At 45.7% G+C, this 25,371-nt stretch overlaps 1 protein-coding gene across 15 annotated transcripts in view; it reads left to right on the top strand.

The window, feature by feature from the left end:
* LOC139761628 (uncharacterized) overlaps positions 1–25,371 on the top strand; it is a 208,360-nt gene that overhangs the window by 162,109 nt on the left and 20,880 nt on the right. For 6 of the 15 annotated variants that reach the window (XR_011715565.1, XM_071685904.1, XM_071685906.1 and 3 more), the window contains exons 13-24: positions 921–1,132; positions 12,388–12,522; positions 13,177–13,322; positions 14,080–14,262; positions 15,180–15,281; positions 16,472–16,651; positions 18,878–18,970; positions 21,645–21,812; positions 22,230–22,407; positions 22,908–23,063; positions 23,476–23,612; positions 24,706–24,962. Coding sequence is in view for 8 of the 15 variants with exons in the window: in XM_071685904.1 (XP_071542005.1) it covers positions 921–1,132; positions 12,388–12,522; positions 13,177–13,322; positions 14,080–14,262; positions 15,180–15,281; positions 16,472–16,651; positions 18,878–18,970; positions 21,645–21,812; positions 22,230–22,407; positions 22,908–23,063; positions 23,476–23,612; positions 24,706–24,962 (1,947 nt within the window). In the remaining 7 variants the exon portion in view is untranslated. Of the gene's footprint in view, positions 1–920; positions 1,133–12,387; positions 12,523–13,176; positions 13,323–14,079; positions 14,263–15,179; positions 15,282–16,471; positions 16,652–18,877; positions 18,971–21,644; positions 21,813–22,229; positions 22,408–22,907; positions 23,064–23,475; positions 23,613–24,705; positions 24,963–25,371 lie in introns of those variants that run through there. The other 9 variants (XR_011715561.1, XR_011715560.1, XR_011715563.1 and 6 more) reach the window with 3 other exon arrangements.

Here is a 25,371-nt window from a genome sequence, read left to right on the forward strand (position 1 = left end):
TTTATTGCTTTGTCTTCCTAATTTTTTGTCTAGAGTAGAGAAGAATGTTATATATATAACTATATAGTATTGCAGAATGACATACGCTGAGCAACTGGTGCTATTGGTTGGATGTAGTATTAGTTTATGATGGAATTAACTTTGTCTATCGTTACAACGGGGAAGGGACTTAATTAGAATATCACAACTTGTGCATCCAAAGTGAACAAAATGACGAAATGGTAACATTATGTACCATGTACGGTTGAAATACGAGGAGATGGTAAGGTAAAAGAAAATGATAAAAGATGAGAGATTGAGATAGAGGGAGATGGATGGGGGAGGGAGGAAATACGTCAAATATAGCTTGCAGTTACACATACAGTGTCAGTGTGTTTGTTTGTGGCATCATAGAGCAGAGTGTGAGCTAATCACTGTAGTCATATACAGAGGTGATGACCTGTATGTGAATGCCCTTGTGTCGGATCAGAACAGAACAAGACAAGATCGTAGTTACTCTTTTGGCATTGAATATTTACGAATACTTAGGTATACCTCTACTTAGGTATACCTCACACCACTACCCCTCTTCTTAGCTAATCCTCACAACACTACCCCTCTGCTTAGCCATTCCTCACACTACTACCCCTCTTCTTAGCCATTCCTCATACCACTAGCCCTCTTCTTAGCCATGCCTCACAAAAGTATCCTTCTTCTTAGCCATACTCCACACTATTGCACCTCTTCTTAGCCACACCTTACACCATTACCCCTCTTCTTATCCATACCTCACACCACTACCCCTCTTGGCTAAACTTAACACCACTAGCACATGTAAACGCGCTCCTGTGTTTACGAACTTGGAAAGGAAGGACAGGGATATGTATGTAAACGAAAATTGAGGGATCGAACGTTTAAATGATTTTTCTTTCTCTCTCCAGCAAGGAGCTTGCGGCCCAGGAGGAGCGATATCAGAAGCAGGTGGACCAACTGACCATCTCGCTAGCGGAGAAGCAGGAGGAGGTGTCCAAACTGACGCAGACCCTGGAAACGCTGAAGGGTGCTCAGGAGGCGCTGACGAACTCCGAGGAACTCCAGGAGACGCTGGCTCTCCTCCAGCAGGATGTGAGGGACAGGGCAGCGCAGGCGGACAGTAAGTGTTGACGGTGGAAGTCTCGAGCTTGCTACGCTTCGATTCGATTGACAGCCTCTTCTCTCTCTCTCTCTCTCTCTCTCTCTCTCTCGTATGACGTCCTTCCATAATGCTTCCGTTTTCTTAAATTTCTTCTCGCCTTACTTCCTTAGCATATACGAAAGTTCACTTGACCACGTCCTTCTGAAATAACAGGTAACATTTTCTCCAACATTAAACTCTAAAGATGCTGATAATTTCCCACTCTTATTCTCTGGCCTCTCGCTTCCTTGTACTAACATCCGAGTTTTAAGTGTTTACCATGTGTTTATATTTATTTCATTTTGTCTTCGTCAGTAGACTAAATAGACAGAATAGTACTTTGGAACGCTGGAGAAGATTTTCTTTTCTTTTCAAAGTTAGATTGAGAAGGGTACATGATTTCATGATTTTCTTGTTAGATATACAACCCTGACGTTTTTTCTTGCACATGTCGACTTCAAAGTTCTCGTACTTACACCCTCCTTACCATCAGAGCGCTCGATGGCAAGCACTATAACAGTTTGTATGAGTTGTATTATAAATCTTTTAAGATTAGCAACAACTAAGTTCGATTAGCTATATATCTTATGTTTTGTAAATACCCATTGATCTGGGATGCATCTGCCTTCACTGCCAAAAATTACATTTAGTAATGGCATTAAGAGATCGCGTCGTGGAATATACCATTGGGGACTTGCTCCTTCTAATTCATCGGGACTTGAAGGATCGGCCAAGCACGCGCGCCCCAAACATTCCGAGTCAATCCGAGAAGCTGGAGATTAGAAGCGGACCCTCGCCTAGATCGTCCCGTTTCGTAAGAGATTACGGGTCCGCTGTAGGTCATTACCTTGGCGATTGAGGTGTTCAGAGCCGGGTAAAGAGGCTTCGAGAACGTGGAATACCGTCGAAGAATATAGGAATCTTTTCAAACTCGCAGACCGGGTATCGGACGGAGACAGACACACAGAAGGCGGAAGGGGAGACAAGAATATTCGAAGATTTCAGAAGGGTATACACAGACCACTGGGAGTAAACAAAGACAAGTGGAATCCTGGAGGAAATGGATGCCCTCGGAACGCCTGATCTAAGACAATAAGCGACGAAGACAAATACCCAGAGACGCTGGTGTGAATAAATTGTCACTGATCGGGAAGTTAGCGTTATTGTCACGGCAGATATTTCCTTTTTTTCCTACGTCTGTTCACACACAAACTGTTCGCTTTGAAATAGATTGAAAAGCCCATTTCGAAATTGGTTTCAAGAGGAGTTTATGCCTAGATGGAGACCGTACGTGTGTTTTTTTCTGTTGTGAATATAGGAAGCGGGGGTATTTTTTCTGTTGTGAATATGGGAAGCGGGGGACGTATATGAATACGACTCTCTTGCGACAGAATGATTTGATTTTTGTCGAAATTCATCAGGTCAGTTGGTGGTGTCAGTCTCAACGTATCGTAATGAAAGAATGTAAGACTTCTCAGTGCACACACACACACACACACACACTCGCACACACACACACGAAGGCATTCATAATCACCATCGTCTCTTTCGACAATAATCTGTCCTTATGGCTCTAATGAGAGAGAGAGAGAGAGAGAGAGAGAGAGAGAGAGAGAGAGAGAGAGAGAGAGAGAGAGAGAGAGACTCTGGGTGAAATGTTGGGTAGTTGTTGTTCCCTCAGAGAATATTCCAGCCCAGCTGGAGCTGAACCTTGCCGGGAGAAAATATTCAACACGCGTGCGAGTGAACCAACCAAGCCTAGCTGAAGCTATTGGGGGTGAATTTGGGGCCTGAAATATCCAAGAGACACGTCGATTTCACGAGATTAAACTCCATATATGGCAAAGCAGCAGTACGTATGGTGTGTGTGTGTGTGTGTGTGTGTGTGTGTGTGTGTTGGGGATTTCAGACGTTATAATTACATAGTCTTGCGCTATGGACATAGTGAATGCTGACTGGGCAGAGGAGAATGGAAAGTCTCAGGAGAAGAGAGCATTTTATTGGACTTGATGAACGTTTGAAAATAAAAACCGCGGCTTTCAGTGATATTAGATCCTAAAGGAAAAAGTTGCACAAAAGCAATGAGATAATGATTTGAAAAAAAATTGTGAATGAATAGAACACCTATCGTTAGCACTCCATTTTTATTATTGAAGAGCCGTGGAGCGTACAAGTAGAAATGGGAGATCAAATTGTAGATGGAAGGCTGGAGTGAAAACAATTCTGAGTGATCGTGGCCTGAATATGCAGGAGGGTGAAAAGCGTGCACGGGATAGAGTAAATTGGAATGATATGGTATACAGGAATCGATGAGTTGTTAGTTGACTGAGCCGTGGTATATGATGTAGGAAGGGCAAACCATGGAAAAGTCTGTAGGGGCCTGGTTGTGGAAAAGATGGCTGTGGTTTCGGTGCATTGCACATGACAGCTGGATTATGGTTGCGATCGAATGCGGCCATACTTCGTATGTTCTTAGCTCTTCCTTGCTAATCCGGGAAACGGCGAACAAGTACGGAAAGAAAGAAAAAAATTATGCATCGATATTACTGTGTACAATGCATTTCATGTTAGAAATAACTGACGTATATACAGATTAATTCTTCTTGATTCCCAACATTCTCTGCTTCAACGCTAAACTAGTTTGGGATCATATATGAAATTTTAGAAAACGGTCGGTGGGTGGTGACGCAACGGCTTACGTCATGGGGTATCCCAGATAAAGGCAGGGCGGGGCAGCTCGCGTTGCCAAGGTCCAAGACGCTGCTATAAATGCACCCCGACCCCACACCCCTACACCCCCTTCCTTATCCCTTGCTTCATTACTGCCGGTTTTGTCCACTCCATAAAGAACTATACGAGACGGCGAACCGGGTTATTGCTTAAATGAAAACATTCACCACCTTTGTAAAGACCGGTCTGAAAGAAAACGGGGTGACGGCATAGCGAAAGAGTCGCATCGCACGAGTTTTCCCTCTCGCACCTCTGATTATGATGAGTCGCAGTGGGGCGCGGTATTATGAGCAGGTCATGACGTGGGTGCGTTCAGTGGGAGGGGCCCCAGTGAGCAGACCCCGAGAGCTCGGGTTTCGCCGTGGGCGTCGTGGCAAGATGGGCTCCTCTCCGGGCGCCTCTTCCGCCGCCCACCACCACCACCATAAGCAGCTGCCGCGATAGAGAAAAGGTGGCTCCTGGAGTAATAGACCTCGTGTAGGGTTGGGAGGTCGCCACCATCACCTGTCGTGCGGGATTGATTGCGCCTCCCTCCCTCAAGCCACCGCGGTCGTCGCCATATCTTCCCGTGGCTACGACAGCTACTACTACTACTGCTGCTGCTGTAGTTGCTGCCACTACTACCGCTACGCCGTCTGTAGATGTAATGGAAGACTTATAGCGTATGTAAACGATGGATTCCTGGAAGCATTCCTTCGGTTGACTGTACAACGTACCCAGAGATGTGTGCACACGATTCATTTTGAAAGAAAAAAAAGAAAAATAGAAACTGGTTCACATGTGAATCGCATATGTTTGACGCAAGAGTGAGGAATATGTGAAGCGGTGTTTGATCCTGTATTCTTTAGCGGTGCCTCTTGTTAAACGTGACCCAAGATGCAATCATCGGAAGGTTCGTATGTATTCAGCTTCTATATTTTCGTCATAGAATATAGATTTTGTGATGTTGTTTCACTAGATCGTATAGATTTGAGATACCTTCGCCCTGATCGCGTAAGGGCACAGAGAAGCGTTCGTCACTCGTGTTCTCCAGGTAACTGCATGTTTACTGTGAGGAATGTTCGACTGATGACGAACACCTCCGACAGCGCTTTAGCCAGCCCGCCTCCATCATCCTCGCACCCTCTCATATCCGTATTTACCTCCCAGACTCAAGGTTGCTCCGCCCCGACGCACTCATAGCGTACTTGCTCCGTCAGTCAAACTCTCGTACGCCAGCTGGTTTCATCTCCAGTATAGTGTGGACGAATTGAGTGAATGGTGTACAGGTTTACCATGATTCCGACGTGTGCCATTAGGAAATTCATTCCTGATAACATTCAGAAGTTGTCCTGTTTGACATGTTTGTGAGATTGTTTGAATTCCTATGTTTCTTAGTGAAATATTTAGTCGTCCCAATGACCCAAGTTTGAGATTATGTGTACGATGTGATCTTGATAAACTCTTGTTTGATTCTGGTGGAGGGAAAGTCTGATGAAGGTGATGGTTGATTTGTCTTATCCGTCAGTGTTTACGGAATACTTATATTTTTCCTTTCTTCCCTCTCCCAGTTTTCTAATATAGGAGTTCCACACGAGAGTTCCCGTGTTCTTTCTGCTCTGTATACTCACTGGCATCCCATGTCTCGTGTATAACACTGTCAGTCCTGATGGCCGCGGCCGTGTGTGTGTGTGTATACGAGACATGCAAATACACCTCGACCACTCTGGTGCTCGGGACTTTCAGTCCATTGTTGCACTCAGGCGGGGGCCACGCCCTTGCTTACTTTGGCAACATCCACGAACACTCTATAGGACCCACACGCCAACCCTCACCTCACTACCCATGCCCCACGAGACCAAACGGCTCCTCTCGAACCGCGCCCACCTTCAGGTTAGCCAGCGCTCAGACATAAGACCACGCCCCCTCAACCCCCCCCCCCCCGCCTCTCTCTCTCTCTCTCTCTCTCTCTCTCTCTCTCTCTCTCTCTCTCTCTCTCTCTCTCTCTCTCTCTCGGTCCACGCCTTTGGCTCAGGTGGGATCATAAATAGTTTTGGGGAAGAGGTGGAGACGTGGGGAGCTGCCAGATGGGGTTGGTAAACTCCCCTTTTTTTCATGTGCTCTCTCTCTCTCTCTCTCTCTCTCTCTCTCTCTCTCTCTCTCTCTCTCTCTCTCTCTCTCTCTCTCTCTCGAATCCCGCTAGAGCTCAGGGCAAAGCAATATAAAGGGTTTACCTCCGCCACACCACCCGGGGTCTTGCTTCTCCGCGAGCTCTGACCTCGCCCTACCGTGGTTGCGTGTCAAGACGACCTCTCGACGATTTTTTCCTTTTTTTCCGTCTCTCGCGTCTCTTTCACTGCGTCTAATTTACCTAATACCTTTATCCATTTCTTTTGAAGCTTTTAAGGACCATAGAGCTAGTTAGAGAAGATGGTTATAGCTGAAACTAAAAAACGGTGGACTGTATTTTAAGCATTCGTATTTCACTCATGATGATGCGGAAAGCACAAGAAGAAGAAAATTTTCTTTACGATCACCGAGCGCGGTCGCTCCCGTCCGTGAAAGTAAGGAACCTCACCGTCGTTTTCTTTCTTTTTTCCTCTTCAGTAATATCTACATATTTCTTATACATATGCATTCAAAGTCATCAGCCGATTGCTTTCCCAAGGGTCAGGGAAGAAATTACCTAAGGTCCATGATTTTTTTTATTTGTTTTTCAGAATTTGTGAACCAAATGTAAAGAAACTTTACGTAACTCAAATTTTACTTCCTTATATATATATATATATATATATATATATATATATATATTTTTTTTTTTTTTTTTTTTCCAAAAGAAGGAACAGAGGGGGCTAGTTGAGGATATTCCAAAAAAGGCCCAGTCCTCTGTTCTTAGCGCTACCTCGCTAACGCGGGAAATGGCGAATAGTTTAAAAGAAAGAAAGAAAATATATATATATATATATATATATATATATATATATATATATATATATATATATATAGTGTTGGTGGACTTTACCTGCTTGAGGTTATATCGCAAATGGAAAGTCACCACCTTCGGGAGCGGTGTATCATCGCAGTTCAATCTCATGGAAGCATTTCTCACTCACGAGAGGTTGGTCCGTTCCCTACTGCTTGCTGATCGTGGCGTATCCTTGAAGTTACATCACCGCTTGGAGAAGGAAGGGATCGTGGGGGTGGATATATATATATATATATATATATATATATATATATATATATATATATATATATATATATATATATATATATATATGTGTGTGTGTGTGTGTGTGTGTGTATGTGTGTATATATTATGTTTATGTTCGAATGTCTGCGTAATTTCTTCGTGCTTTAGAGTTATCGATTGCATTTGAAAGTAATTTTTCTTGTAAACACACACACACACACACACACACACACACACACACACACACACACACACACACACACACACACTTAACTCCGGCTGTCAAGAATTGAGCCTTAATGTCGAATTACACGCTGAGAATAAACAAATAATTGATGGAAAATGCTCGTCTCTACTGCGGACGCTAGATATAGCACAGGTATCGCTACGTCTCCTCCTGTAGCGTATTACAATACGGTCGCGTCCGGAGCAAAAACTCTGGCTATTTTGGACTCACAGGAAGCTACCAATATACTGCTGGCAGAGGCATCGGTGACGGCCCATAACGCTGTAGGGTGGGAGGCCGATGGTAAGGTCGAGCGGGACACGGTAGAGTAAGGCTTCGAGCGTCCTCATGAACGTGGCTGTTATTATCAGTGTTCTTCCCCCCTGCCGCCATATGTTTGGCTATCTGGTCATGCTACTACCTCCACTGAGAGAGGCTGGTATGTTTACGTTGGCTCGTGGAGAAGAAGCCGCAGGCTGTCACAGTGTCCACTATACGGACCTAAATCTTCCGTCTGGTTCGTGCGAACACGTGACGTACATTCATTACATATCATCCTACAGGAAGTGCGTGTCGAAACTCAACTTTTTCCACACCATCAGTTGACGGAGGATGGTACAGTCTCGTCCCCCCCAAAAAAAAAGTTCTCGCTCTACGAGAGTCCACCTCTTCCTGCTGCTGAGTACAGCGAAGCCTTCGGCGACAGGAGGCCATTACAAAAGGAGCCTTGGGGTAGTCATGAATGAAGATATGACATATGTTGTAAAACAGATTAGTCCACTCACGGCTTAGGACGGTGTGGCCTGTGGCAAAATCCATTTCGTTGCTCGACTGGCAAGGGGGGAGGTGGGAGTGTGTGGTCGAGCGGATCCCGCTGGGTCAAGCCACAGGGCCAAGTGGACTCGTATTCTGTAATCCCTTCTTTGAGGGTAGAGGGAGATTGGTAGCATAGGTCCAGGCTGTATGTCGAACCCTAGTATGCATTAGTATACATATATAAATGTGTGTGTTTGCGTGTGTATGCGTGTATATGTGTGTGTGTGTGTGTGTGTGCGTGTATGTGTGTGTGTGTGTGCGTGTATGTGTGTGTGTGTGTGTGTGTGTGTGTGTGTGTGTGTGTGTGCGCGCTGAAAAAAAAAAACATGAAAAAGAAAACGAGATCCTGAGCGCTTTCGTGTATTAACACATCTTCAGACGGTGTTAAGACACGAAAGCGCTCAGGATTTCGTGTTTCCTCTTCCTTGTGGATTTTTTTTTTCAGCATTGACAATATCGCGTGTCTGTTGTTTTGTGCACATATCTCGGAGCTGCCCGAAATTGACGAGAACTCAGGTTTCTTCTCAGAGAGAACGCGACTTTGTTTTCAGCTGCGTCGTTTATCCGTCGCCGAAAATATACCCCGAGTACAGGTCTGTGAAGAAAATAGAAAAAAAATACTGGATATCGTCCTCAAGGGTGTGGGTCTGGCGAGCGTCAAGCCCATGTTATGGGCCTAGGATCCTGGAAAGGCACCTCGGTGTTTTAAGCTGAATTCAGGAGAGAGAGAGAGAGAGAGAGAGAGAGAGAGAGAGAGAGAGAGAGAGAGAGAGAGAGAGAGAGAGAGAGAGAGAGAGAGATTACACTGACTGGCAGTTAATTACGGAGATTTTTTTTTTCCTTTTTGGTTTTGATCCAGTCTTCATCATGAGGGAACAGGAGGCGGGAACACTTCTTACGACACACACACAGCCATTTTCCAGCCATCGTGCCACTCTCCTCCTCCTCCTCCTCCTCCACACCTCTCTCATCTCCATCTTCCTCATTCCCTTCCATCCATCCCGTACTCCTTTCCTTTCTCTTTCCCCCACGTGATGTGGCCCAAGTTGTTGCAGCCTCTCATCTCTGCTTCTCCATTTTCCACCCTTCCTCATCCCTCCGCCTATTCATCTTCCCCCGCCATGTATTCTTCGCCATTTTGCCGCTATCTACCATACAACATATGTACGTTCTATTCCCCCTTCCATCCAACCACACACACCACACCACTCACCTTAATCGCCTCTCTACCGCTCCTCGACCCCTTCCCGGACGCACACTCATACCGCCCTTTTTTGCCCTCCTCAACCAGCTGCCTTTCCCTCCAGAAACTCCTGCCCTCCCGCACCCTCCCTCCACTACATCATCAGTGTGCCCACCTCTTAGTCGTCCCGTTACCACTGCTCACCGCCTCTCCAGCCCTCTGCGGCACCCCAACCTCCTCCAACCTCTGGCCTTTACCTCCCTCGCTCAAAGTTCACATCTCTCTCCCCCAATCCACTCCTGGCCACCATTCCAAGGCCCTACATCCACCCACGTACCTCAGCATCGAGTCCACATCCTCGCCTCCACACGTGTGTTTATTGTCCCTTATTCCTTCCTCATCTTACTCACTCCTCCATTCCCCTCGTCTCCCCTACCCACTCTTTCTTACCACCTACCCCGACCCCCTTTTCCTCTATCCCATCTCCTATTATTATATATCAACCCTTACATCCGAGCCCATGCCAGTTATTTACCACCATCAGCATAATGTTTCCCTTTATATATATATATATATATATATATATATATATATATATATATATATATATATATATATATATATTTGGCATAATATAAGAGGGAACCCACCACCAGCACATACACCATAACTACCACCACCACCACCATCACTAACCACCATTAATCTCTCTCTACCACCGTTCTCTCACCACCGCTAGCACCACTACCACGCCACCATCCAGCACTTTCCCTACCACGAGAGACTGGCTGGCTGCTCGAGGCAACACTGCTATCAGGACTATCGCACAGTAATCCACCTTCACAAACACCACCATCCCCGTGACTGTCAGACATCCATAAGGACACAGGAAGCCTCAGGTTTGGTTACTGGGCAAGCGGCCGGACAGCGAAGTTGTTATATAGAAAATTAAAACAAAGAATCACGTAAGGGATTAGATCATGCCCTCGGAGTAGACAAAATTGTTAAAGAAAACAGTTCCACAAACCTCTTGTCTTCTTTTAAGAGTCGCCATTCCCACTCCTTACCTTCCTATTATAATTCTTTCTTTGGTCCCCGGACAACGCTCGTCCCTTCGACCGCACCCGAACCATTTTTGGACGGACCCTTCGCGTCAGTGGCAGAGGTTCTTCTGCTACTCTACCTACCTGACCCTCAAGCAGCATTTCAAACCTGTCATTTACAGCAGAAGTTTTTCGTGCAATTAATTTTTTTTCTCCTTGAAAAGTGGTCATATTACGTCCCCCTTTTACTGTCATTAAATAAATCGGAGATCTGGGAATGATGGGAATGGTGTTTAGGGGAGCGAGAAGCAGGAAGGGACGAGAGAAAAGGGAGAGAGAGGGAGTGAGGGAGATAAAGAGAGAGAGAGAGAGAGATTGAGGATCGAGGAGGGGTTAGAGTGTTATGAGTCTACGTATATATGTACATTTGTTAGTGTACACATACCTATATATATATATATATATATATATATATATATATATATATATATATATATATATATATATATATATATATATATATATGTAAATGTGTGTGTGTGTGTGTTATTTGCTTGAACGTATCATTCATATACGAATCTCAGTTCTTTATATCTGATTACTTTTATTTCTGTTTGTAGGGATGATGACTGTCCTTCTGTCTCCGTCTGTCTCTGCGTAAGCTAGGGTGAAAGAAAGTTTACACACAGAAATATGAGATAAGGAAAGGGCGAAGATTGCCTCTGGACAAGGATAGGAAAAATAATGGTACAGGGAGAGATAGGAGCTTGCAACACGAGTGACAGCGACAGGGGCAAGATATTGCCCTGGGCGTCACAAACACGCCGATGAGAATACATATTTTCACCTATTTTTTTTTTACTTTTCGAGAAAGCCTTCCCACAGCTGACACCAGAACTGGTGGTCATGCTTGGGTGGAGGCAGACTCCAGGATTCACACTGGGCTGGGTACAGTTAGATTCCAGGACTCACACTGAGGCTGGGTACAGCAGACTCCAGGATTCACACTGGGCTGGGTACAGCAGACTCCAGGACTCACACTGAGGGTACAGCAGACACGAGAATTCGCACTGAGGCTGGAATACAGCAGATTCCAGAACTCATACTGTTTCTAGGTACAACAGACTCCAGGACTCACACTGAGGATGGGTACAGCAGACTCCAGGACTCACACCTGGGGCTTGGGTACAGCAGACTCAGGGTACACATTGAGCCATAGGTACAGCAGAGGGTTCGGGTCTCACGCTGGATACACCAGCTCAAATTCTGTCCACGTCATTTCCACCATGACGACCCTCCACCTACCACATTCTCCACACCTTCCAACAAAAGCATCGACATATAGAATAACGTTTTTAGATCAGAATAAATAAAATTTTATTTTCAGTTTTCTGTCATAAGCGATGAATTCCGATCAATTCGTTAGCCTCGAAGTCTTCTCGGTAAAGTTTCATTATCTCTCAACATGTATGACGGATCTTGACGTGTATCTTTCGACGTTAGTGTCTTTTCATTGTACTCAGTTGTTCTACCTGAGCCTCTTCTTGCTTACCTTCATGTGTCCTCATCATTCTTGTCACCTTTGAGTATCCATTTGCTTGGTGTATGTGTGTGTAGTAAGATACCTGCTTATCCAGTACGGGGAGAGAGTTCCACACTCGTGATGTCCCCCCATCTGAACTTTCTATGCCATCGTGTGTGTGTCAGTGAGTAATTTTCCTGTTATATGTATCTCTGTTCGTGCTACTTTGGGGAAGGACAGAGGCGGGAACTGCGCAAGGGTCGGAAAGGATGAAAGGGTACGATGGTCTGTATAGCGATGATAACGCCATGCAAGAGGTTGGTGATCTGTCCACAACCATGTCTGACAGTATGAGGAAAACCCGATTTTCCCTTTACGATAAAGTGAAACAAACATGAATTAGATACATATTGCCTCTGTGTTTTGGCATAGTTAGACGTTGATGACAGTACAAGGTTTTGTGATTTTTTTACTTAATTGTGTGTCGATGTAAAGACATAGTGATGAGATGAGGGTTAACCAGTTCTTTCATCTCCCACCAGGTCTGCGAACGGAGCTCCAGTACTCCAAGAACGAAGTGGAGCTGACGAAGACGAAGTTGAAGAAACTGGAGGAGGATCTTGACGCTGCTCGGCAGAAAAACGTCGCCCTTCAGAACCAAATTACCGCCACCGCCAGTGAGTTGTCGTCAGGCGGGGCATAAGGGTACTTGTGGGTCAACCACGGCTGTATAGACGGAGTGTAACGAGTGAGGGACAGATAGATGTAAGGGGGAAGGGAATTGGATGGAATGTAGAGGAGACAGGGTGTAGGTACACACGCTTGGTTAATATCTTGAGTACGATGGCACGACCCTTGAGCACGACGGTACGATCCCTTGAACACGACGGTACGACCCCTTGTACGCGACGGGACGACTCTTGGATATGATAACTTGGAACTGTAAGAGTTGGGTTAAGAGGTCAGACCATCCTACCCAAGGGTCGTCCCTTCGTGCTCAAGGGTCGTCCCTTCGTTCTCAGTAGTATACCTTTAAGCAAAAGTAAAGGGCACCGGTCCAAGCTCACCCATCCTTTTCATATCATACGGTAATATTCTCGTAATATTTTCCATGCATTTCAACCCTACTTTTTCGCGATCATCATCATCATCATCATCACCCTGTTTTACTGTAATCCTTACCACTGTGTCTCAATTACCGTTACCCGTTTCTGCCAGTCCTATGTCATTATCTCTTCAGTTACCACGGGGACGATAGAGAGAGAGATCGAGTCACCACGACTCGCAAACAACATGAGAGAGTGACCATCTTTGCATTCGTGTTTCCGCAGATTGCAACAAGACTGAGGAACTGGAGGCGAAGATCAAGACTCTGGAAGAGACACTGAAGACAACTGAGGAGGAGAGAGATAAGCTATCCAAGACCATGGAGGAGATTGAGGCCGAGAGAGAAGAGGAGATAAAGATCATACAAGACGTAAGTCCGGCGTCCTAACTCGTGCTCCAGTAACCTGTGGTTAGGTGGTAGGCAAGTGTTGTCCTTTGGAGATGACGGGTTTAAAAGGGGCTGACTTTGCTGGTCTTCACTGGAGATGATTCAGGACTTCAGAGGATCATTATATGAATGTATGATATACATAGTATGATCCTTCATAGACCTGCTCTACAGATGTTTCTGTGATTATATATATATATATATATATATATATATATATATATATATATATATATATATAGAATAGTGTAACTTGACTTTGTGGATGTGTGGTTACACCGTGAGTGAAAAGCACCTCTGGCAAGACTGTATCATCATCGTTGGTTGGAAAGGAGTAAACCCTCCTCAAGGAACTTCTCACTCCGCCAAAGCACACCACTACCCTGCAACCGAATGAAGCGTAACCTTTAATCTACAGAAGCCTCCGGAAAAGGGCCCCCTAGGGTTGCGTGGTTAAGTTAATTATTGTAAGAGTTACCATCAGTCTCCTCCCTCTAATTTTCTTTCCTACTTCTTGTGTGTGTCTCCTGTTGTTGCCACAGTAATAAATTCGACCATGGCTTCCTCCACCTCCTCCTCGCCCTATGGTCTGTCTGCCTTCCCTGTTCCGTGTCATCGTCCCATGTCACACCAGTAGCTCCCATCCCTCACCTTTACCTGTCCACCTGCCATTGGTTGTCACAGCACTGTGTGCTCGTCACTGACCACCCTCACCCCTTTTTTCGCCCTCTCTCCTCAGGCCCTGGACGAGGCGGCTCAGGAGAGGGAGGAACTAATTGCCACCTTCGAGAAAGAGCTGCAGAACATGAACACGAGGAACAGCAACCGAGAACAACAGCTCATGGAGGACTTCGAGTGGAAGCTACGGGAGATGGAGAAGGAACACAAGAAGAAGCTAGACGAGAGAGACAGAAAGGCTGAGGTGAGTTAAAGGAAAAGGGGAAGAGGTCGTAGGGGTAGTAGACGAACGGGGAGCTAAGAGGAGCTTGCGATGAAGAGCAACGCGGAGGAAGGTAGACTAAGGTATCAGGAGCACAGAAAAAACATTAACAAGGAACGAAGGAATGTTCAACTGCAAAAGGACGGTTAGAAACTAGCTAAATATTACATTACACACACACACACTCACACACACACACACACACACACACACACACACACACACACACACACACACACACACACACACACACATGTCCTTAAGAATAGATACGTGGTATACACATACAGTGTTAAGTGATGCGGCCACGCGAGTGTAAAAGTTTGTCCCCGTAACTTGCAGATAGTAATCACACACGCACACACACACACGCACACACACACACACAGTACAAGATCTAGAAGTAAGCGCCACGACACAAGATAACATAGGGTGACTGATTTGACTTGGGTATATGGGCCAGCGATTTTATGGTCCTTTTCAACCACTTCATGTCATCTGGGTCGGGCCCCAACGTCAACAGCAGATGAATACACAGGAGAAACCGCAGGATCCTCCTCACCTCAAACCAAACATTGTTCAAACACATTACTAACTTTTTGATCTTATTCTTCAAATGATTTCTATAAGGCTTCTCATATGTTGGACCTCATATGGCCGATTTTTTTTATTTTTTACACCCACAAGCCCCCATCTTGCCACCACACTCCCCCTGCTACATGAGGTTCTTGGTGAAGCGAGAGTCAGGGTTCTGTTTCCACTCATCAAAACATCACCTGACGAGACACTCACATCTGCACTAAGGTGGGGCACCGTGAGAATCATTACCATTGCCTTTATGTCCAGTTTTAAGTTCCTCACCCAAACTACATCTGTTGCTCCTCGGGTCCTGTCCCCAGGAGAGGATTAATGCGGTGAGGAACATGGTGGAGTCGGAACTGGCGGACTCCCTCATTAAGGTGGCGGAGGACCGACGAATAGCAGACGAGAAGCTGTGTGAGGTAGGTAGGTCTTCTGTTGGACTCGCATCCCTCACCGCTGTGAGTCCGGGGGTGGTTGTGCAAGTTGCCTCGTGGATTCAACGCCACGTCCCCACTTCGCTGTTCACCAGTGACGTTAGTACAACAACTGGGATTTATCTGGATTAACTGTTGTTGAGGATAAATCCACGAGGCATCTTGTCGAACCCCTGGCTAGAGCTCTTCACTAGGTTCTAAGCTGCGCTAGTCTAAAGGGACACTATGTCGAAAGGCTTGGTCCCACGTAGTAAATTCTTCTCTTAACTGCCGTGCTCCATCCGTCGTGCTGAGTATGCTGTCATGGGAAGTGTCTGTGGTCTGAGGGCACGGGCTGTGGTCGTGGCGAGCTGGTGTCGTCATACAGCTCCTAGATCACACGACGGGAGTACGACCAGTTAAAAGGAGCTTCTCTGTGTGTGTTTGTGTGTTCTGCTTTGACGCTGTAGTGCTAACTGTCGTTGCAAAGCCACTATACATGTCCTTGCGAACTTTTACCGTCCTGTCATATTAATCCCTCTCGTAATCTATGCTTTTTTTTTCCCCTAACATAATTTTTTGACATTCGAATTGGTTTGCCCTACTGTTGCAGCTGCTACGTCATATTTTACTAAATTTTCTCCACCCCGAAATTTTTTTCCTTAGACTTCCGTGTTTATTTTCGACCCATGTATTAGTGTCTAGCTATAGAATAGCGACCTACTAGCATAGTCTTCTCTAGAACCAGTAGAAAAAAAACACAGTTATCTGTGTCATAAATCATCCATCTCCTGGATGGAAGAAAAAAATGTGTTTACAAAGTAAGATTATTGAATTGGATGGGGGAACAGTTACTGATAACGTTTCCTTTTGAGATGAGGGCATCATGACATTGCCCTTGCCATACCAGTACACTTGTCATTCACTTCATGAGAATGATCTGTTTCGTTGCACTGAAGTCTTTCTTTAAGCCCTCTGATGACCCCACTACCAAAGCTGTGTTGCCCTTGATATCCCTGTTCCCATCGTCCACACGAGCCCACCACCCTTGGCTTCCCCACCCCACCCATTTCTCTCTCTGCTCTCATAACTCTCCCTCCTCCCCCTGGCCTTGCCCCCTCACCATGCTGATTGTGGTGCTTTTTGGGAGCTTCCTTGCCTTGGAGTGACCTTGTGTGACCCTTATGTTCCCGGAGGTGGGTCATCTGAAGAGCTACGAGGCCGAGGTTATCCAGCTGCGTGGCGTGACGCACGAGCTGCAGAAGGCGCTGCGGGCGTCAGCGAGGGAGATGGAACATCTCAAAATGCGGGAGAAAATCCTAGAGGAAGAGATACGCGGCCTGAAGAAGGCGCAGCCGGGTCGCCAAGTAGGGCAGGTAGGGGGATGCTTGTTTGTGCTTGTTTTTGCTACTGCAGACGGACTTGCCCTGTCTCAGGACCCAGCTTGTTGAAGGTAAGTCATCACACATCCGAATCACGGTGGCCACTTCTGCCACATTTTGGCAATGACCCTCTCGTGAGCAGAAGATATTGAGAGACCTCACTCTACATCAGGAGATATACCAAACCCGAGTGTTGACTCACGTTGCATCGTGTGGTATGGCTGTTATCAAGCTCATTATGATGCGAGTACATCAGAGATCCAGTATCATAAGCAGAGAGTAACGCTGTCTACCGGTAGACTAAGTCCACTTTATTCGTAATTTATAAGTCAAAATCCTACCGTGAATAGAATAGGACCAACCTCGCTTCAGTGGAACATAAAGAAAGAATGCAGAGGACCAATCTAGTGGTCCCCTGAAGTTTCAGTGCTGGGAAAAGTTAAAACGAGGGGAGAATCGGAGGCGACCCCTCTTCCCCACAGACGCTGAAGTAAATGGTGTTATCCTTTCTCATGGTTCTTCTTTTGCACATATTTCTTTATTTACGTTGATAAGGGAGACCATTAGAAGCATCACACCGGGAGCTTTCTTCACTGTTGGGATCGACTGGACATTTTCGGCCAATATCAAGTCCGGGTGGAGTTCTGAATAACTTGGCATGTGTCCGTGTTTCCCTTGGGGTCAGGTATGATTTTGAGGTCAAAAAGTCAAAGGTCACCACGGGACACGTCCTCTGTCGGTCGTCAGCCGAGTAGGGAAGATGGGTAACGCTGCTCTTAAGTGTTTGACGGGCGTGAAGATGACTGTGTATGTTTCTTTTAGTCGTCCAGTTCATGAGAGACGGAGTACAGCTTCTCTGTTGGCTGTCATCCCCGTGAGGGTAGGACAGCGAGCCTGTAGCTTCTTGAGGGTAGACAGAGCAGCTGTAATGGGAGCCATCATTTCTGGATTGGGACGGAGCAGTGTGTACTGGGGAGAGGACGAGACGGTGTGTACTGGTCGTCAGTGATCTCTGGGAAGGACGGAGCAGTGTGTACTGGGAAGAGGAGGGAATGGTCTGTACTGCTCGTCATCCAGAGGTGGACGGTTTGATTGCTGTTCCCAAGGGAATAAGGCGAGGAGGAGAAGGGGACAACGCCCCTGTGTTTGTCATGGTCCCGTGGTGGGGGAGAGTGTTGGTCAGCAGCCCCTGCGAAGGGTAGGAGGAGAGGGAGATAGGAGCTTACCTTTGTTGGTCTTCGCTCCTGAGGGAGGGAGGAACACATCCATGTTGTCTTTCGATTAAAAAAATTGTGTTGATACTGGGAGACATGATAAGTGGTCACTCGTAATAGGGTCACTGAACGAGCCAGTCTTCCGTATTATCACACACACACACACACACACACACACACACACACACACACACACACACACACGCAAGGATTTAGCAGTCCTCCTCTGGTGATAGAGACGCCAGGGAAATGTCCCTGGCGGATTTGCTTCTGCATGTTAACCCCTCCGTCACTGCTTTCGCCACAAGGCACTCTGTCAATGCCACGCGTTTACGGTGTGCCGGAGAAGCGAGTCATTACCTCCCTTGTAGCTAGCGGCCGAAGCAATCTCAGAACAGCGGTTGTGAGAGCTGTTGCAGCTGTTTCTTCCGCCAGTCCACAGTGACTGGAGGCAGGCAGTTCGATCTCTGACTGTAATTCATATGAGGGCGCTCTTTCCCCCCGATGATGCCTGGAGAAAGCACAAAATGAGAATGGATCGATGCATTGGAATCGTACTTGAGGAATCAAAGGTCTTTAACCCATATCAAAGTGCTTGATACTTTTGGAGGGGGAGACTTCATTTGAGAGTCGCTGATAGTTTTCCCATTTCCTCATTTCATCAACTTCGATGCTCCATAATCATAAAAACTTGAACGCCTCAATAACCAAATATTTTTTTGCGTATGTGAATACCGTCTCTCTCTCTCTCTCTCTCTCTCTCTCTCTCTCTCTCTCTCTCTCTCTCTCTCTCTCTCTCTCTCTCTCTCTCTCTTGCCTGAAGTTTAATTTTAAATATTAAGGTAAATTATTTAGGCTCCAACAGGATTTGGTAACACTGACAGCTACAGAATGAACAGTCAGCGTCTTTGGCTTCAGGGGGTTAAAGGAGGTGTAGCATTAGAGGCGCAGGGGGAGGTAGAAAGGAACCACATCACAATTTTTTTTTTCCTCTCTCTCTCCACAGAACACGCTGCACCGGGCCAAGAGGCAAGCTGAGGAGGCAGAGGCGGAGTTCAGACAGAAGCAGGAGAAGATGAAGAACGAGCTCAACGCCGAGGTAAGAAGTCCCAAAGTCTTTAGGAATGGAATAGACAGATCGAGCTTCAGTAAGGGATTCCTATGTATGAGTCAGGACGACGTTCCTTTGCTCCTGGGTTTGTGTATGGCAACATTCCACCGCCTCGAATAGGTTCCACCAGATCCGGGAGGAGGTTCAGGTGCCATTGATCGGGGCCCCTGCAGCCACCTGCACTGTGTAAGTGGGAATAACACCCTAGTGAGGCGATTTACATACGAAGTGTCGTTATGAACACAGCCCTAATTAAGTGAACGTAGCTACGCCAGCTGGCGTTCAGATGGACGACGTCATCCAAACGTTGCAATAATCTGTTGCCGGAAACAAGATGCGTTGTCCCGGCGATAAGACGAAGAACGTCTCTTACGGAAATATATTAAATGGTTTTCTTCGAGATATCTAATTATTATTGAACTTTACAACAACTGCATTATTAGGTTGGAGAAATGTAAAGTGTTTTCTTTATTGAACATATTTACTTTGTGTGATATTTAGGGTGAATGGGTGTAAAAACCAGTCCACTCCCTGCATTATGAACGAAGTTGTGTTGTTACAGATGTAACTGCAAGAAGAGGAAAACTCTCATTTTCTAATAGGTAACTGAAGAAGTTTTGGAGCCAATTATTTTTAAGGCATCTGCTCAAAGCCACGTCACTCTCCTGTCACACGTGAGGATTTCAAGTTCCACTTGGGCGATCTCACGTCTATAGAACCGCCACACAATGTTAAGGTATTCCTATCCTCGGGGAGAAAAAATAGAATAAGAATCCAGAGGAAAATTCAAGTTACGAGAGGCAGACTTTAAAGAAAAAAATGAATATTTACGTTTTTTGAGACAAAACTTCAGCAATGTGGAAATATCGCTGACACAAATGACACACACAGCCTCTGGCGTCCATGGTTATTTTTGAGTCTTTTTTTTATATTTTTTCACGGACGTTTATTTTTCTTTATTTTTTTTTTTTGCAGGAATGCATTCCTGTAATATACTTTGTAAAGAGAGAATTTAAGATTTTAGATGATAACACTTTATTTTTCAGGCTTGATGAAGCAATCGTGAGAAACAGTAATGTGTATTAGTCTACAGAAAATTACCTTTTATGCTAATGAACGCATTTAAGCTCTCCGTATCACGCGAATTGTATATGAATGTATTATTATCACGCAGTCCTGGGGACCCATACTTAACAGGGCTTCTAAAAGGTTTGAAACTATGGCCCAAGCGGGTGTAATGTACGTTCGAACAGTTCTCCGTCTTGGTTGATATCATATGGTAATTTGATGTAAGATGAATTTACCCCCGTCTGATCAAAACAGCCAAACGCTGTCTGCGTGATGCTCTGCTAGGTATCGGTGTGGGGTGGAAGCGAGTGGTTGCTGTGGGAGGAGAGAGACAGGATGCCACCATAAGGGAAGAGGAAGGTGGGAGCGCCCTTGTGGATGTGTAAATGTAAAGGACAGGAAGCCTCTGGGTGTTTCCTTAGGACGACTTGTGGGGGAAGGACATCGTGCTACAATAGAGTGTGGGGAGAGGTTGCAGTAAGCCCTCTGTCGGTGGATTAATGTTGGGGGGGACTTGAAGCTGCAGTGATGAAGACGGGGACTGGAGCGGTGCATGTGTATGTCTGACTGCGGAGACAGGGAATCCACACGAAGGGAAAAGTGTGTAAGGGACTTGCGGTTGTGGCGCTGTGGTGGATGAGAAGCCTCGTTGAAGGAGAAGGGATGGTACGGTGAGACTTGTGTAGAACGTATGGCATGTGAAGCGGATGAAGGGAGCCACAGGTGAGGGATGGGCTTGCGTGTGACAGTGGAGCTGTGGAGGAAAGCGAGGCACGCCTGAAGTGGGTGAGGAGGGGATGGTCATAGTTGCGACAGCGGGGAACAACGAACCTCACAGAGGCGGAGGAAGGGACCGCACGGGATTATGACTCTGGGGGACGTGTAGACATAACACACGCACTGAGGAAAGAGGGAGGTTATGAGAGGGTTAGTAGTTTTGAGAGATTAAACAAGGAGGAAGAGGAGTAAAGGCAAGGCTCGTGTGTTTGTGGGATTGTTTCAGAAGAGTGTAGGGCGGGTGTGTGGAGATTGTGGAACTGTAATTGCGGACATTGTGGTAGGATGGGGCTTCTGACTCTATGAATTGGGGGAACCTTGGGTGATGCTGTATGACGGGCCTGAAACGTGTGTACGAAAGCCTGGCAGACTCTGTAAAATCTTTGACCTTTGCGTCGCCCACCACACTGACAACATAATATAACGTTGTTGATTTCTAAATTCTTTAGCCTTTCACACAGAACTGAATGTAGTTTATTGACAGATAACTAACACCTGCATGGTGTTAGTTATCTGAAATGTTGTAGAAAGCATGCAGTAAATAACGAGCAGGATTCGAACCCATGTTGCGAGTAATACAAACCATAAACCTGCCTGCCATTCCCCAGAGAACTGCGTTTAGTGATTAATATCTTCATATTTACATCTGTGTAGGATTGAAAACGAATGTCTCTGTTAATATACATGTGTAACATGCCTCAGTCACCATTAAAGATGTTTTTTCCTTTGTGTGACATTACAGTTCACTCGTGATACGTGAGGAATGAGGAGGGTCAGGAAAGGCAAGCTAATATCATTTTGTGTTTCGCCTTCACAGTGGGAGGATAAGCTGAGGTCAGAGTGTTCGAGGCTCAAGGCGGAGCTGGACGACCTCCATGCGGAGGAGAAGCACCTTGCCGTCGAGTCCATGAAGGTGCAAAAGGAACAGGAGATCAGGGCGCTCAAGCAGTCCTGGGAACTACGCCAGGAAGAGATGACCAAAGAGGTGGGTATTCAGGAGACGGGTTTCTTGGAAACCTTGTCCAGTACCAGCGCCTCGCTGGTGACCCGGGAAAGGGAGAGAGGGTGAGATGAAGACTTGAGAAGCGAATGTTTTGAAAGGGAGATCAATCAAAAGCTTGAGACAGGCTAGGGCAGGTTCAGTGTGTAAAGGGACTTACACAATGTCGTTGATTCTACATACGTGGCGTTTTTGAAGTAGCTCTTCTTATCTTCCCTATCAGTGTCACAGTTATTAACTGATAGTTAAGTGATAACAAATGAGAGCGCAGCCGAAGGAAATCAGGATTCAATTTAACGTTTGATTTATCATCGGCAGCTGCTATCAGTAATAAAGCGTACATAAATCCAGTTTTGATCTGTGACCTGACGTAACCACACCCTCTTCATCTGTTCGTGGCAGATCTCGACGTTGAAGGACAGCCTGACGGACAAGGACGCCTACTACCACAAAGAACTGGAGAACATGAGAACCAACGCGGACAGGGACGTCTGGGAACTGCGAAGGAAACTTCAGAGACTAGACGAGAAGAACTGGACGCAGCAGGAGTACCTCCAGGAAAAGCACCACGAAGAGATGGGTCAGTCACGCATGGTATCACATTAATTCAGAATGTTATCGTAAAGTTAGGAATAAGTTGACGTGCAGCAGAGCGAATGAGATTATCGTACAGTTAGACGTAAGTTAACGTACAGTAGAGTGACCAGAATTATTGTACAGTTAGACGTAAGTTAACGTGCATCAGAGGCGAGTAGAAATATCGGACAGTTAGACATCAGTTAACATACAATACAGTGAGTAAAGTTTTCTTAATGTTGAACATAAGTTAACGTACAGGAGAGCGAGCAAAGTTATTGCACAATTAGGCTTAAATAACGTACATTGCTTGAGTAAAGTTGAATTACAATACAGTGAGCCTCACTACGAAATACTGCCGAACTGCTTATCTCACCCAACATTTTAATTTCCTAACGACCACAACTCCCCGCCCTTCCTTTTCATATTTTACGTTCTACCGCTCACTCCCTCGCATTAGCTTTGTGTATAAGCCATAACCTAAAATCGTGACCTTGCTTCCAGAGCGAATGCGGGCGGATTACAAAGAGCGCGTAGCTGATCTGGAGGCCAATCTGGCGGTGGCCATGCAGAACTCTGACGAGGACAGCCGCGCACAGATGGAGAAGACGCACAACGACGAAATGGAACACCTGTGTGAGCAGCACAGACTCAGTATGGGTGAGTGTCCTTCATGTGTGGGTGTGGGTGAGTGGATGGATGGGTGTGTGCGGATGGGTGTGTGTGTGTATGTGTGTGGGTTGGTGGGTGTGTGAGACACTGATGCAAATACTGATAATACATACGTTTACTTAGTCGCTCACACACACACGCACACGGTCGACTTACACGCTTAAAGAACAGAGATTCATTCAGTAAATATATCATGTTTGTGCAGCATAATGACAACGAAAACGGTCATTAAACATACTTCAGAAACGAATGATAAAGATGAACAAAAGTTTAGAATGTTACAAAAGTTACGTATTTTTTCCTCCAAAAACGATTGATCAAGACGAACGAAAGTTTAGGATGTTACAAAAGTTGTGTATTTATTGTTTCCTCTAATCACGTGAGTGTTTATGGATCGCAGAGCGGCTACGGGAGGAGCTGGAGGCGGAGAAGTACCAGGCGGTGGAGGAGGCGAGAGTAATCGTCTCGAAGCATCTCGAGTACGTCAACAGTAGTCTCAGGGAACAGCTGGCCGAAGCCGTCAGTAACAGCACTCAGGTCAGTGTACAGCCCTTGACCCACACACACACACACACACACACACACACATCCTCTGCATATCGATCATACCTTAGTTGTTCGAACAAGAGCTTGGTCATTTCAGTCTTCCTAATCACTTTTAATAAGAAAATTACGTTTGATTAAATGACTGTGACATCCCAACAGGTTGCGTTGATATTCAGCATTAAAAGAACAGAGAGAACATCTCGGCTTATAGTCTGCGTTAAATGTTATTTTAGTTATGTACTTCGTCCCAGACTAAATACATATTTATTCCATAATTATACCTGGAGCATTTTCTATGAAAGAACTCTGGTTTTACCCAAGACTTCTTTCTGAAGGCTCTTGCATCCTAAGGCTTCGCTACTTCCAGTAGCAGGGAAATGTAGACTCCTTCCGAGTGAGAAGATCTTGGACAAGACTTTACTCTTAATGACACAGCCTTGCCAAAAGGTGTCTTTGCAGTCGCGGTGCAACCTCAAGCAGGTGGAGTCCAATAACACCCCGAGATTGAATATATAAGTATATTCCTAAGTAGGATAAGTAATCCTGCAAAATATACATTGTCTTGCCTCTCCAGTAACAACTCTATTTTCATGAGTGGGTCTCACTCCCCTGGACGGAATGAAAGCGAAATTGAAGAATGTTTCTTTCACCGTCTTTCTTTTCATTCGTTCTTCATTGTGTAACGAGTCATTTGTGTGTGTGTGTGAGAGAGAGACGCCTCACCAACCAAGCACTAATTGAGTCCCACTTGCCTCCAGAACTTAGATAATGGTGCTTAATTATGCATCATTCTTTACACTTGGGGGTTTTCTGAAAACAAATTGAAACATAATTGTACTGGAACTCTTTTCTGTGACCCCATTCATAGTGTAGCGTATACATGTAGTGTATATACTTTTTTTTTATTATGTATCTGTAAGTGGATATGTGTGATTTATATATTCTTTTCTAGGTATAGAGGATTTTGTAATTGTGTTACCCACGTGTCCTGATGTTTTATATGTAACGTCTCATATGAATGTACGTGTATTGCTGTGTGAACACATCCTTCTTCACATGGTTTACGTATACCTGTGCCTTGCAGTACCGGGAGGAGCTGGAGGCCGTCCGCTCGGCCCTGGCGCTACGGGAAGAGGTCATCAGCACACATGAGGAGGAACTGGCCAGACTCAAAGGCACGGATGGTGCTGCCGCCTCGTCCGACATGGCCTCTCAGAGCTCCCTCGCCTCTTCGAGTGACTCTGGCAGCTCTCATAGCTCCAGCAACTCTCAAGACAGGCTCAGCCTCTCGGAATCCCTCGGTGCATCTGTCGAGAGCCAGGACGACGCTCACAAATCAGGGTAAGTTGAGGATAAGAAAGGTATTTCTTTTTTCTTCTCATCTGACTCCCACTCCTCCCAAAAATTCTATATATATATATGTAGGTTTGCGGCAGGGGTGTGTGATGTCTCCATGGTTGTTTAATTTGTTTATGGATGGGGTTGTTAGGGAGGTAAATGCAAGAGTCTTGGAAAGAGGGGCAAGTATGAAGTCTGTTGGGGATGAGAGAGCTTGGGAAGTGAGTCAGTTGTTGTTCGCTGATGATACAGCGCTGGTGGCGGATTCAGGTGAGAAACTGCAGAAGCTGGTGACGGAGTTTGGTAAAGTGTGTGGAAGAAGAAAGTTAAGAGTAAATGTGAATAAGAGCAAGGTTATTAGGTACAGTAGGGTTGAGGGTCAAGTCAATTGGGAGGTGAGTTGGAATGGAGA

This window comes from Panulirus ornatus, chromosome 41, assembly GCF_036320965.1.
Source record: "Panulirus ornatus isolate Po-2019 chromosome 41, ASM3632096v1, whole genome shotgun sequence".
Taxonomy (NCBI): domain Eukaryota; kingdom Metazoa; phylum Arthropoda; class Malacostraca; order Decapoda; family Palinuridae; genus Panulirus; species Panulirus ornatus.